Source organism: Ailuropoda melanoleuca, chromosome 1 (assembly GCF_002007445.2).
Source record: "Ailuropoda melanoleuca isolate Jingjing chromosome 1, ASM200744v2, whole genome shotgun sequence".
NCBI classification, from domain to species: Eukaryota; Metazoa; Chordata; class Mammalia; order Carnivora; family Ursidae; genus Ailuropoda; species Ailuropoda melanoleuca.
Genome location: NC_048218.1, coordinates 166,938,170 through 166,950,625, shown reverse-complemented (window position 1 = coordinate 166,950,625; position 12,456 = coordinate 166,938,170). Strand labels below are relative to the sequence as shown.

The 12,456-nt window shown below is 47.5% G+C and overlaps 1 protein-coding gene across 2 annotated transcripts in view; it reads left to right on the top strand.

Annotated features, from left to right (window-relative positions):
• SCRN1 (secernin 1) overlaps positions 1 to 12,456 on the top strand; it is a 61,722-nt gene that overhangs the window by 29,558 nt on the left and 19,708 nt on the right. For both annotated transcript variants that reach the window (XM_034669765.1, XM_034669763.1), the window contains exons 3-4: positions 7,366 to 7,547; positions 10,932 to 11,134. In XM_034669765.1, the coding sequence (XP_034525656.1) occupies positions 7,366 to 7,547; positions 10,932 to 11,134 (385 nt within the window). The remainder of the gene's footprint in view (positions 1 to 7,365; positions 7,548 to 10,931; positions 11,135 to 12,456) is intronic.

The window sequence follows — 12,456 nt, the reverse complement described above, 5'->3', positions numbered from 1 at the left end:
GACATTTTAAACTTACATATTCTGCAGTTTCCCTAGAAACCTCATACTTAAGTTTTGGGATTCCAGGATTTCATTTTCTGGGAAAACTCTGTGCTAAAAGTCATCCTGATTACTCATCCACTGACCCGCCTCCCCTTCCAGCTGGCCCATCCTCCCAGGCAGTCTTCCCTTCCAAGTCATCCACTCACCCACCCGTCCTCCTTCCCTCAGTGTGTCCATCAATCCTCTATTCTATGGCAAGTTCCCTTTGCTTAAGGCTGGAAGAATGAGAAATAGGATCCCTTAGCAGAGTTCCTCAGCTTCTAAAAATTACACTGCACATTTTTGTTTAGCTGCACAGTTGGAAGACTGGAGCATTTTATGTTCTTTAGTTTTTCTCTTGTGGATTCTAATTTTTTTTTTTTACAACATCCCTTTTGGATGTGGAATAGGATAGATAAATGCACATCCATTTGTGAAAGGCCCTCTGTCCTCTCTGAGGAAGCTGTACCACCGTGCCTCACAGAACTCATCTCGGCTTTTCCTTGAGCTCTGCTCCTTCCTATAGATAGGAGTATCGAGGAAGCAGGTGAATGATTTCCTGGATTATGATGTTCTGTGAGTGCATGGTGTGTGTGTGTGTGTGTGTGTGTATGCCCGTGGATGGGTATGTGTGTCTATTCTTACATGGTTAAATCTTCTATTTAAGAAACAAGGGATCCAGGGGCGCCTGGGTGGCACAGCGGCTAAGCGTCTGCCTTCGGCTCAGGGCGTGATCCCGGCGTTATGGGATCGAGCCCCACGTCAGGCTCCTCTGCTATGAGCCTGCTTCTTCCTCTCCCACTCCCCCTGCTTGTGTTCCCTCTCTCGCTGGCTGTCTCTATCTCTGTCAAATAAATAAATAAAATCTTTAAAAAAAAAAAAAAAAAAAAAAGAAACAAGGGATCCAGCATTAGAATACTGTTCCAGAAAACAATAAATCTCAGTTAAAGTTGACATGATTTATACTTGGTGCCCCCGAGAATAATTATATTCCAATTTGTGGAGACAGAATTCTTTTTTTTTTTAAATTTAAATTCAAGTTAGTTAACATATAGTGTAGTATTGGTTTCAGGAGTAGAATTTAGTGAGTCATCCCTTCCATACAATACCCTGTGCTCATCGCAACACATACCCTCCATAATGCCCATCACTCACCTAGCCCATCCCCCCACCCTCTCCCCCTCCATCAACCCTCAGTTGAGACAGAATTCTTGATAGCCAAGTCAGATTTGACACATAATGCTTTTTAAAAAGAGTCTCTTATTGTTATATAATAAACCTTTTCTCCATTTTACCCCTTCCTTTAAAGTTTAAAATCTTCTTTGTTTCCTTTTTTTTTTTTTTTTTTGGAAAGTGAGTTTTAATTTATTTGTATTTTCCTGCACATGAAGTTCCGTATGAGTTCAGTATCTCCGTGAGACTATGAAACTTTCAGAATTTGGGGCAGGCTTTTGGTAGATCACTTCCTTTTTCTTCCTGGATAAAGGTACTTGTAAGAAGAATAGAAAAGTACCCATTAATGAGCGTTGGTCACGTTGTTAGTAACATTGTCCAGATGACAGCTGTATTTGTGGTTTGTGGGATGTACGTGTTTTGCGGAGGAGAGTGTCTGAATTTTCATTCTAAAGATTCCCTCTTACACAGGAGAGCACAGGTTATTCTGGAATCAGAGAGAGCGGAGCAAAGCTCTGTGGCCGCTGGGCAGACTGTGCGCCAGTCTTCCTGTCTGCTCACTTCGGCCCCATGAGCAGCAGGAGCCTCCAGACATGTCTCCCTCACCCCATGGGAGCGTGGCTTAGCAGGGGCCTTCCTTCCACTGTGTCCCCTCTTCCAACCCTGTGTCTGACCCCAGGCCTCTGCACCACCCATTCTCAAAGATCTTACGGCTTCAGGAAAATAAAAAGCAGCTCTTCTAAAATGTGGCTGACCTTTTTTTTTTTTTTTGGCCTTTATTTGAAGTCCTATGAACCTTAAGGGCACATTTTCAAAAACCATTCAAGTAGCAGGCAAGACACTAGGATAAAAAAGACAAAAACAACCCCCCCAAAACCGCAGTGATAATTAGCAATGCTGCCTTAGAGTTGCAAATTTTCTAAAACTAAAAATATTCCTCCAAAGCGTCCCATTTTCCCTGCCTTTTTCTCCCCCCACCCTAGGAAGCCTGGCTGACTCATCAGCTCATTTCAGAGCAGCTTTCACTGGTGGTGCCAGGGTTGTGCTCACCATCCAAGTACAGTAGGAAGCACAATGGTTGCATTTCATTAATTGAAACATCTATTGTGTGAGTGTCTCTATTCCCCTTTCACTGGGTGATATCCAGAAAGAGTGTGCGCTGGAATGTGCAAAGAGTAGGCGACAGCGTGAAGCTGATTTTGCTTTTTCGTTTTTGACACAGTCACACCAAATCATAAAGGGCTTGCTCTGCAGAAGAATTGTCTTTTGTCTCTGTCTCCAGGGCTTTGTCAAGGCTCATCTTTTCTATCCTCCAACCTGCACGTGTCCCCCGGAGCCACCTGAGAGAGTGACAGGTTCAGTGCAGGCGATGGCACCTTCAAAACCTCGATGATTAGCGTTAGGCAGCACTGACATTTAGAAGCGTGCCTCACCACATGCCCCACTCTGGACGTTCTCATGTTGTAATGTGGCCTTGGCACCCAGAAGTCATGCTGGCTGACGGATTTGTTTTATTAAAGGCAGGTTGGGAGTGGCCGTAGGGCAGCAGGACGGTTTGCTCATCTCTCTCTCTGCAGACCTCTTAAACAGCTTCAGTCCCCAAAGCCGCGGCCAGAACCATCCCTGGAAAGACTGATCTTTTGAGTGGTGAACGTGTTCTTTTTTCTGTTTTCTACTAGAAATCTGGCTAGGAATTTTGACTTGAAACTAAATTGTTTTTGTCATGCTGAAAGAAGATTTCACGTGCTGTTTGGATTTTCACGTGCTGTTTGGATTTTCTTTCCCCTGGTGAGACCTTCTTGGCTGCCTCAAATCGCACTTACTGTCTGCCTGCCTCATTAATGATGTGGCAATCCTGACGGTTGGGGGATTTTATTTACAAAAGAAATGACTACCTGCAGAGTTCACGTTCTAGATGGCTGACTTTATAAACTTCAGCTAATTACATCTTGTGTAAACGTTCCCTATTTATGACGTTTGCTCCCAGACTAGGATTTTAGAGAACCAATCTATATGAGGCAAGTGTGACCATCCGCTTTGACCTGGGTATGATTAGTCAGATTGCAAACACAGTGGAGTGTGTGTGAATTGCAGCCACAGAAGGGTTCTTGTTAGGTCCAGGCTGCTACCGTTCATGACAGAGATGCTCTAAAGGGTGTGTGTTACAGCTCACTGAGGCTTGGGTGCACCCCCCCGGCTCCCCATCTCCCTACCCCCCTGCTCGGTAGCATATGAGGGGGATCTGCTGCCTTGGCTTTCGGCCTAGTGCTTAGGAGGGGCTGTTTGGCCCATCTGGCTACTTGGGCATCTCCTTTCTTCCTCCTCATTCTGAGTTTGGCCAAAAAGTGTCAAGTTGGCTGCAAATATTTTGAACTCCTACGAAGACCATATGGTCTTTTGGATTCAATTTTCAACATTTTTATCAGTCAATACTTATTGAGCTCTTGCAGTCCTGTTACTCAATGCCGTCGCAGTAGCTTCCCTGAGCGTCACAGAGGAGGGTGTCCCTGGACCATGAACACACCTTTGACATCCCCATCTCTCTGTCTTCTGTGGCTCTTACCTCTTTCTGGAATGCCTTGATGTCTAGCCCATTTTTCAAGATCAACTCAGATGTCACCCACTTGATAAAGCCTCTGCCCTCTTGGATAATTTCCCTCTTTCTTTTGCACTTGTATTATGTCCCCGTGATCCCTGTTACTCACTTATTCCTTCATTCATTCCTTCATTCATTCTTTCAAAAAAAGGTCCATTGATGCCTAGGATGTGCCAGATTTCGGATATATCAGTGAACTAAACCGCAGAGATATCTCCCCGTCCTTATGGAGCTTACCCTGTAGCTGGGGAGATAACATAATAAATAGTATATGCAGTACCTGAGTCAATTATACACTATTTTGGAAAGGGGTAAATGGAATGGAATGTGGAAAAAAAAGCAGGATCAGGTTGATCAGATGTATAAGGTGGGGGGGGGAGATGCAGTACATGTTAGGTAGATAGGCCTTGGTGACAGCTACTCAGGTTGGCCTGGTGGCCATGGTAATTTGCATGTGTACCTTCTCCTTCTTTCCCAACTGAAAGAATAGGAATTGGGCATCCTGGGGCGCCTGGGTGGCACAGCGGTTAAGCGTCTGCCTTCGGCTCAGGGCGTGATCCCGGCGTTATGGGATCGAGCCCCACATCAGGCTCTTCTGCTATGAGCCTGCTTCTTCCTCTCCCACTCCCCCTGCTTGTGTTCCCTTTCTCACTGGCTGTCTCTATCTCTGTCGAATAAATAAATAAAACCTTAAAAAAAAAAAAAAAAAAAAAGGAATTGGGCATCCTTACGGACTTATCTGCCAGCAGCACTTAGCACAAAATGCCTTGTGTGTGGTTCTGTAAATGGTGAAATGGAAATGAATGTGTAAAAACGAATTTCAAGACAAATAAGGAAAACCCAGTCTATTTTATTAAAGGTTTTGTTTATTTGTTTATTTGAGAGAGAGAGAGAGTGTGTGTGTGTGTGTGTGTGTGCGCGCGCGTGCGCGCGTGAGGGGCAGGGGAAGGACCAGAAGGGGAGGGAGAGGGAGGGGGAAAGAACCTCAAGCAGACTCCCTGCTGAGCATGGAGCCCAACGTGGGGCTCTGTCTCAGGACCCTGAGATCACAACCTGAACTGAAACCAAGAGTCGGATGCTTAACCGGTGGAGCCACCCAGGCGCCCCAAATAAACTCATTCTTATTTTTACTTTCTTCCTGACCTTAAAAAAACCTTTATGATAAATCTATACTTGAGAATCTTAAGGGGCGCCTGGGTGGTTCTGTCGTTTAAGTGTCTGACTTTGGCTCAGGCATGATCTCAGTGTCCTGGGATTGAGCCCCTTGTTGGGCTCCCCACTCAGCAGGGAGTCTCTTCTCCATCTCCCGTTGCCCCTCCCCCTGCTTGTTTTTCTCTCTCTCCCTCAAATAAATAAATAAAATCTTTTAAAAAATCTTAAATTCCTTCCATATTTACTCATTCTTTTCAAGACAGAATTTGTCACTGGAGCTCAGTGTGCACAGGGGTTTTGGAAAATGTTGGTCAAATGCCTGAACTGCTTTTTACATGAAAAAACACAATTACAAAATGTTAATTTCAATTACAAATTAGAAGAGCATAGACGACTGTAGTTTGTTTGCTGCTTTGGCTAGGTTTTTGCTCTAACAGAATCATTTTAAGTAAACAACTTTTGGGAACTGGATAGGGGAAAACATTTCAAGAGTGTATTTTATTATCAGTTTGCCATGAAAAACTCAAGAGTCTCTTGACAGCCTCTGGATTTAATTAGCTGTGAGTTTACCAATATTTGTCAAGTGAAATAACATCATCCCAGTGCAGAGCCACCTCTCGCAGGGATTATGAGGGTACGCGTGTCACCTGATCAGTGAGTGTGCATGCCACACACGTCTCAGCTCTTACCCGAGGTTTAGAGATTATGGAAAATCAATGCAGAATAACTTTCCAGGCTGCATTCAGTCGATATAACTGGGTCTTGAGTCAGAAAAAGATCCAAGGCCACAGTTGAGCCAAAGCTTTCAGTGCCCAATTTAAAATGTAAATGGTTGCTCCTGCTGATAAAATTTTCCCCTGAGAGCCGAAGAGCTCTGTGTAATTTAGAGCCCTGAACACCGTGCTGTATCCACCCTACGGTGTGTATGTCCTGGGCTGATAGAATGGTAGAGTCAGGAGGCCTCTTCCGGACAACCTAGCCTGTGGTTTTCCAGTTTCTCCGCGGGCGCTCTCCCAGGGGCCCCGTGTGGGGAGGCAGAGGGAAGAACCAGCAGGCCAGGCTCTGAGTGAGCTGGTCCCACAACCCTTCTTCCATTTGCCTCAACACACTTGGACCACTTTTATTGTCTTCACGCTTCTGCGTAAGAGTTCGTGTGAAGGCAGGCTTCTGAGGCTGAAAATCGTTTGATCTCGAGCAGCTCGCTCGTCTTCCGGGTAAAGACATGGCGGCCTGGAGAAGGGAAGATAGACAACACCAAGGGGTATGTCTTGCAGTCCTGACGAGTTAGAAACATGCCCTTCCGGGACTGTCTCCTTATGTGTGCCCTGCACAGGCTTAGTGTGTGAATCAAGTGAGACAGACAGGGAAGCACGGTGTATAGGAGAGCATTTAATGCATTAGTTAAATGTAAAATGCTATCATCATGTTCCGTCTTCTACCAGTAGAGCAGTTGTGGAGGTTGTCAAACTGGGTTCCAGGGAGATCCTTGGATCCTTGCCAGACGCATAAGAACCCCCATTCTTCAGGCAACATATTTTCCCTTTAATCCACTTTCTATGTTAGGCCTCCAGGTAAAGTTTCTCCTGTAGTAGGGCTCTATAACTTTTTTTTTAATGATTTTTTATTATATTATGTTAGTCACCATACAGTACATCCCCAGTTTCCGATGTAAAGTTCGATGCTTCATTAGTTGCGTATAACACCCAGTGCACCATGCAATACGTGCCCTCCTTACTACCCATCACCAGTCTATCCCAATCCCTCACCCCCCTCCCCTCTGCGGCCCTCAGTTTGTTTCTCATAGTCCATAGTCTCTCATGTTTCATTCCCCCTTCTGATTACCCCCCCTTTCTTTATCCCTTTCTTCCCCTACCGATCATCCTAGTTCTTATGTTCCATAGATGAGAGAAATCACATGATAATTGTCTTTCTCTGCTTGACTTATTTCACTTAGCATTATCTCCTCTAGTGCCGTCCATGTTGCAACAAATGTTGAGGGCTCTATAACTTTAAAACAGTTTGAAAACCACTGATCCAGAAGGATTTTTACATATGAGAATAAATAGCTATGTATGTTTGAAACGCCAGTGCCCCTCTGTGCCTACTGAAATGACCAGCAGAATATTCGGAGCAGAGGGTTGGCTGCATACCTGGTTCAAGAAGATGACTGCTGGCTACGTGAGCACCGTGGATAAACTGGGCTTGAACCAGAGACTGACAGCTGATCTGCAGAATTGCAACTCGCCATAGACACCTCTCAGCTGCATTGAGACTTGGGGTGTTTTTTAAGTCTGGTGCTCCCAAGGCCTGTCATTTTTTGGCTCTGTTTGTAACTCATATGGGGGTTCTGTGTAAGTACCAGCGTGGAAACTAAGTGGATCCTGGCAGGTAATGGTCCTTTCTTTCCTGTCTTCGTTTTTCAGTGCACTTACATTTCAATCGACCAAGTCCCCAGGACCCATGCCATTGTGATAAGCAGACCTGCCTGGCTTTGGGGGGCAGAAATGGGAGCCAACGAGCATGGAGTGTGCATAGCCAATGAAGCCATCAATGCCAGAGAACCCGCCGCTGAGACGGAGGCCTTACTGGGGATGGATCTGGTCAGGTGCGACACGGTGATTCTTTGGAACAACTGCTCAGAACAGGCAGGGAATGGGGACAGGATTTATTTTCCTCCAAACGTCAATATTTTGTAACACGAGCCTCCCAAAGAAGACATGTGCCTTTTGATAGGAAGTGCAAGGTGATAGAGAAAAAAGCAGATTACAATGGAATATTATTAAGCAATAAAAGCTAGCCGAGTGCTACATGCTTGAATTTTGAAAACAGGATACTAAGCGAAAGAAGGTCACATATTGTACGATTGCATTTACATGAGCTGTCCAGAATAGGCAGTAGAAAGTCGATTAGTGGTTGCCTGGGGCTGGGATGGGAAATGGGGAGTGATTCCTAATGGAAATGGTGCTTCTTTGTGGGGTGTGGAAAATGTCCCAAATTTAGATTGCAGTGATAGTTGCACAACTTTATGCATATAGTAAAAATCATTGTATGTTTTAAGTGGGTGAAGTTTATGGTTTGAAATACATCTAAAATATAGGAGAGAAGAAATGAATCATATAAAATACGTAAGATAAAAAGGAAAAAAGAAGAGAGATATGTCCCTCCCATCCCCTCTTTATCTCCGTCATCTGTTTCCCTTTCCCTGCTCTGCCAGCCACTGCGAACAGGGGGAAGTGGACGCGTGGGCTCAGTGGGATGGGGATCTTTGCTCGCTTTCCGTTGCATCACAAGCACCAGGAGTTGTGTGCCTGGCCTGCGGTGGCTGATCAATGACTGAGTTTGGACTGAATGACCAAAGGAGAGGGTGGGCTGGAACAAAATGACATTCTGAAATGACTTTCTTTTTTCTGAGGTAGTGAAATGCAATAGAATCATGACCACATTAAAAGAACATTGGGCTAGGAGCCAGGGGCCTTGGTTTTCAGTGTGAATACACTGAGTTATAACACGTCTCTGGGCCACAGTCTCCGCATTTGTTCAAGGGGAGGCCTTAGACTGGATGACCTCTATGGCACCTGCCAAAGCCAACATCCTATACAAAGGAGTAGAGGTTTTGACACTTTGTAGATTGTGTAGGGAGAAAGTGCACATTTACGCTGAGACCTCTGTGGTCTGTAGCTTCCACCAACTGATGGACAGGTCTGGTAACCTTTCAGGAAAGGGCCCAGTGAGTTTGACATACCTGTGTGAGAGTCATGGGCCGCAAAAGGGATTCTTCCAAGGATGCACCATAAAACAAGAATTTGAATTTGGGAGCATCTAACTCCAAGACCCAGAAAAACCTGGACCAAGCACACACTTTTGAAGGATCTGAATTGTACTGAAGGTAGATGTCAGAGCGAGACTCTGACCTTGGCCCCGTACATTTCATTCCTTTGCCTGCCCGGTCATGCCCGTAGTGAGGTGAAGCAGCCAGTGTGGAAGTAGGCATGGGGGCCAGAAAGAGGCTGTTCTTGCTTTGAATCCCATGAATCTGCCCCATCTAGGAGGCCAGACCACCGTGAAAGGCTTTGGAACTGGCGTCCTGACATTGGGTGACTTGTGGCCCTAGACCTCGGTAGCCCCAGTGCATCTGCCCCTCAGTCTGAGCTGGACAGCGGGTAACCCTGCTGTTGTTCGCAGTCTGTGGAGCAGGCTGTCCTGTCCCTGTCCCGTGGTATAGAAGCGAGGTGGGAGTAGCCAGGTGGACAAAGGAGTATCGTTTCCCTTGGTCCTGGCGCAGGGAGTAGGAGAGTGAGATCGGAGTCATGTCTGTGGATGAGTGTCGAGGTCCCACTGCAGAGGCTGTGCACAGAGACACAGAAGTCAGTGTGGGAGGGCAGGCGCATGCCTGGGAGTCGCAGTGTGGATCGCAGCAGGCAGAAGAGCCGGAGAGTGAGCTAGAAACTTCACAAGAGCAGTCACAGCTTCCAAAGGCGGGGTGCCCGGGCTAGGTATCACATGCTCCTAGCACATGGTCGCATGGGCACATTGGAGCCCTGCAAAAGCCCCGGGGACAGCTTCTGCTTGGAATGCATGCACGGGGCAAGGTGACCAGAGGCTCCCAGGGATCCGTGGAGGGAGGAAGGGGGCTGTCTGGGGGGCACGGCTTGAGCAGACCTATAGAGGTGCTCACACTTACTTGCTCCAGATCCTCAAGAACAGATGGGTGCCTGCTTCTGCTATTCCTCTGCGGAGAAGACGGCACTGACCAACAGAAAAGTCTGCTTAATCCAGTCTTCTCATGGGTTTATTATTTATCTCTCTCCTAAGGGCTTAGGGTTTAGCTTTGCAAAGCAGTGGCTGGTCACCAAGTCTTCCTAAATAAACTAACATTGAGAAATACCCAGTGAATTGATAATCATCTATGAAAATAAGCCCGTCACGAGAATACGTCTGTAGCACCATCTTTTTCTCTCCCTGGCAGCACAGTGAATGAAAGTCCCTTCAGAAAGAATCAAGCTGGGTGGATTTTAGTGACTATGGGTCCGTTGGAAATTCCCCAAGAACTGGCTTGCGGTGCCATCTTAGCGGGCACTGCTGCCTCTGCTCGGAGGCTCTTGCGCTCCTGCCACCAGAACTTTGATGTGAAGGAAAAGATGGAGAAATGGTCATGTACCATGAGCCATCCTATTTCAGATCAGCCTGAGAGGGATGTACTGCTGTTTTGACTTTATAGATGAGAAAATCAGGTTTCTGAAAGGTTAGGTTACTGAAGGTCATGCTGCCAGTGGGTGGCACGAAGAGAACTGGAAGCCGGGTCCCTCTCTCTGTGAGTCACTGTTTTTCTGCTGGAGGGGGCTGCCTCTCCAGTGTACCCACCACCTACTTGGTCCTGAGCAGTTGTGCTTGTATTTTCACATTCGTTATGTCATAAACCTGTCCTCAGAGCAACCTGATGATGTAGGTACTTTTTTTATAGGTGTCCTTACCAGGCACCCGTTCCTAGTGAGTTCTCTGAGTAAATTATATGCACCGAGGACAGTGGCTGGCTATGGAACACTTCTGTTACCAACCCACATATCTGGTGTAGAATGGCAGAGATTTCCTTTGCCCAAAGGCAGGCGGAAGAAGAAGCCACAGAAAGGGGGCCTTGATAAGGCTGGAGCTGAGCTGGCCAGCTCCAAGGGAGCCGGAGTTAGAAAAGAACTGAAGGCTGAGATGCCCTTCATGAGGAAGAAGCTGCTGGGCTCCTGACTCCTCTGTCTGTGTGGGAGGGGGGTGCCCAAAGACAGAGAGCACCCCTCTGATTTTGGACCGAATGTGGGCGAGATGTATTCTGGATTCAAGTGCCGTGTGCCTGCGTCTCAGCCCGCGGATGGGACATGTTCATGCGTGTCTCACACTTCGTCACTCAGCTTCGGGCCGGTCTTTGGTTGCTGTGGTGAAAACCACACGGTAGGAAAGGACTGAGGTATACTTCTGGTTTTCTCACTTACTTTCTTACCAGGCTTGGTTTAGAAAGAGGGACAACAGCAAAAGAAGCCTTAGATGTCATTGTCGCCTTGTTGGAAGAACACGGACAAGGTGGGAATTACTATGAAGACGCGGACTCCTTCCATAGCTTCCAGAGCGCGTATCTGATCGTGGATCGCGAGGAGGCCTGGGTGCTGGAGACGGTGGGGAAGTACTGGGCTGCCGAGCAGATCACAGGTGAGCCCGCGTGGATGGGGCGGCCAAGGCGGACGCTGCCCGGACGTGTAGGAATCCCATTGCCGATGCACACCCTGTCTGTGCTAGACCTTCTCTTCTGGGCTCTGCTTCCAGAGAGGAACCTGGGGTGCGGGGATGTCAGCACTTGGGAAACACACCCTTGACATTTCTTATTTTCTCTTTGCTTTGTGGGCAGGACCCAATTTTGACGACCAGCAGTTTCGTGATGCAAATGGTTACTCTGACTTGGTCAAAGGAATGGTGGTTTTCCCATTCCATTCAGTCAACGAACCACTGTGACAGGGAGCTGCCCCCCATCACCCCCAGCCCTGTAGCTCCTTGTGCTTAGAATGTTCCTCTGAAAGAGGAATTTGGATCTGTGTGGTGACCATTGACTGCCTCTGGGCCAACAAGCTCATTTCTCTGTGAGACAATGTTTCTGGAAGAGCAGAGGACTAGGGAACGTGCCTGGAAGGATGTAGTGCCCATTCAGTTGTTGCCCCGTGCTCTCTGCAGCATCTGTTCTGAGATGGTTCTGAGGGAGGAGATGCTAGAGGGGGGTGTGCTTGTCCTGTCTCATCACTTGGCACCCTCCTATTGGGGACCGGATGGGGTCCCAGAATGGGCTACAGGGTTTCTGAGAGGACTACGGAGTTCTAGGAGAGAATTGGCCAGTGAAGCCCCGCCGACATCCTTAGGACCGAATGACAAGTACATGGATCGTGCACTGCCATTTCTGGCCTCCTGTGCTCCTGGCAGACACACCGGTAGGTCCTAACCCGCTTCTCGTGTTGGACCTGTACGTGGCCTATGTACTTCTCTCGACTGAATTTGCAAGGAAGTCTCTTCCGGTTCCTCAGAATCGATGATAGGAATGAAACCTGTTTTCCATCTGTGCCGTAGGGGGGATTAGAGCCAAATCTGATCTGAGTTAGAAGCAGAGATCTACTGCGATAGTTGAGAATAAAGCCCGCCGTTTTCTGCGGCCTACGTCGGTGCGGCGATCAGGGTTGCTGTGGATGATGAGTATGTTGTGTCCCATACAAGGCTGGCTTGCGGTGCTTGCCTGGAGGAGGAAGGCTTCTTTTCATTCTCACAAGGGCGCTGAATGGACTGGTGGCGTCCTCGCCATGATCTCAGAGACTTTCTCCACCCTCATGTGCCCAGCATACACCCCTCTGTGCCTGCGGCCCTATCTCCTGCAGTCTTCACTGGCCTCCTGGGACTGATGCGGCCGGTGTGGGCTGCCGTATCGCCAGGCCTCCTGCCGGGCAAGAACTGAAAACTCGTTTGCCAAAACAGTTCTAGGACGAAGCCTTACT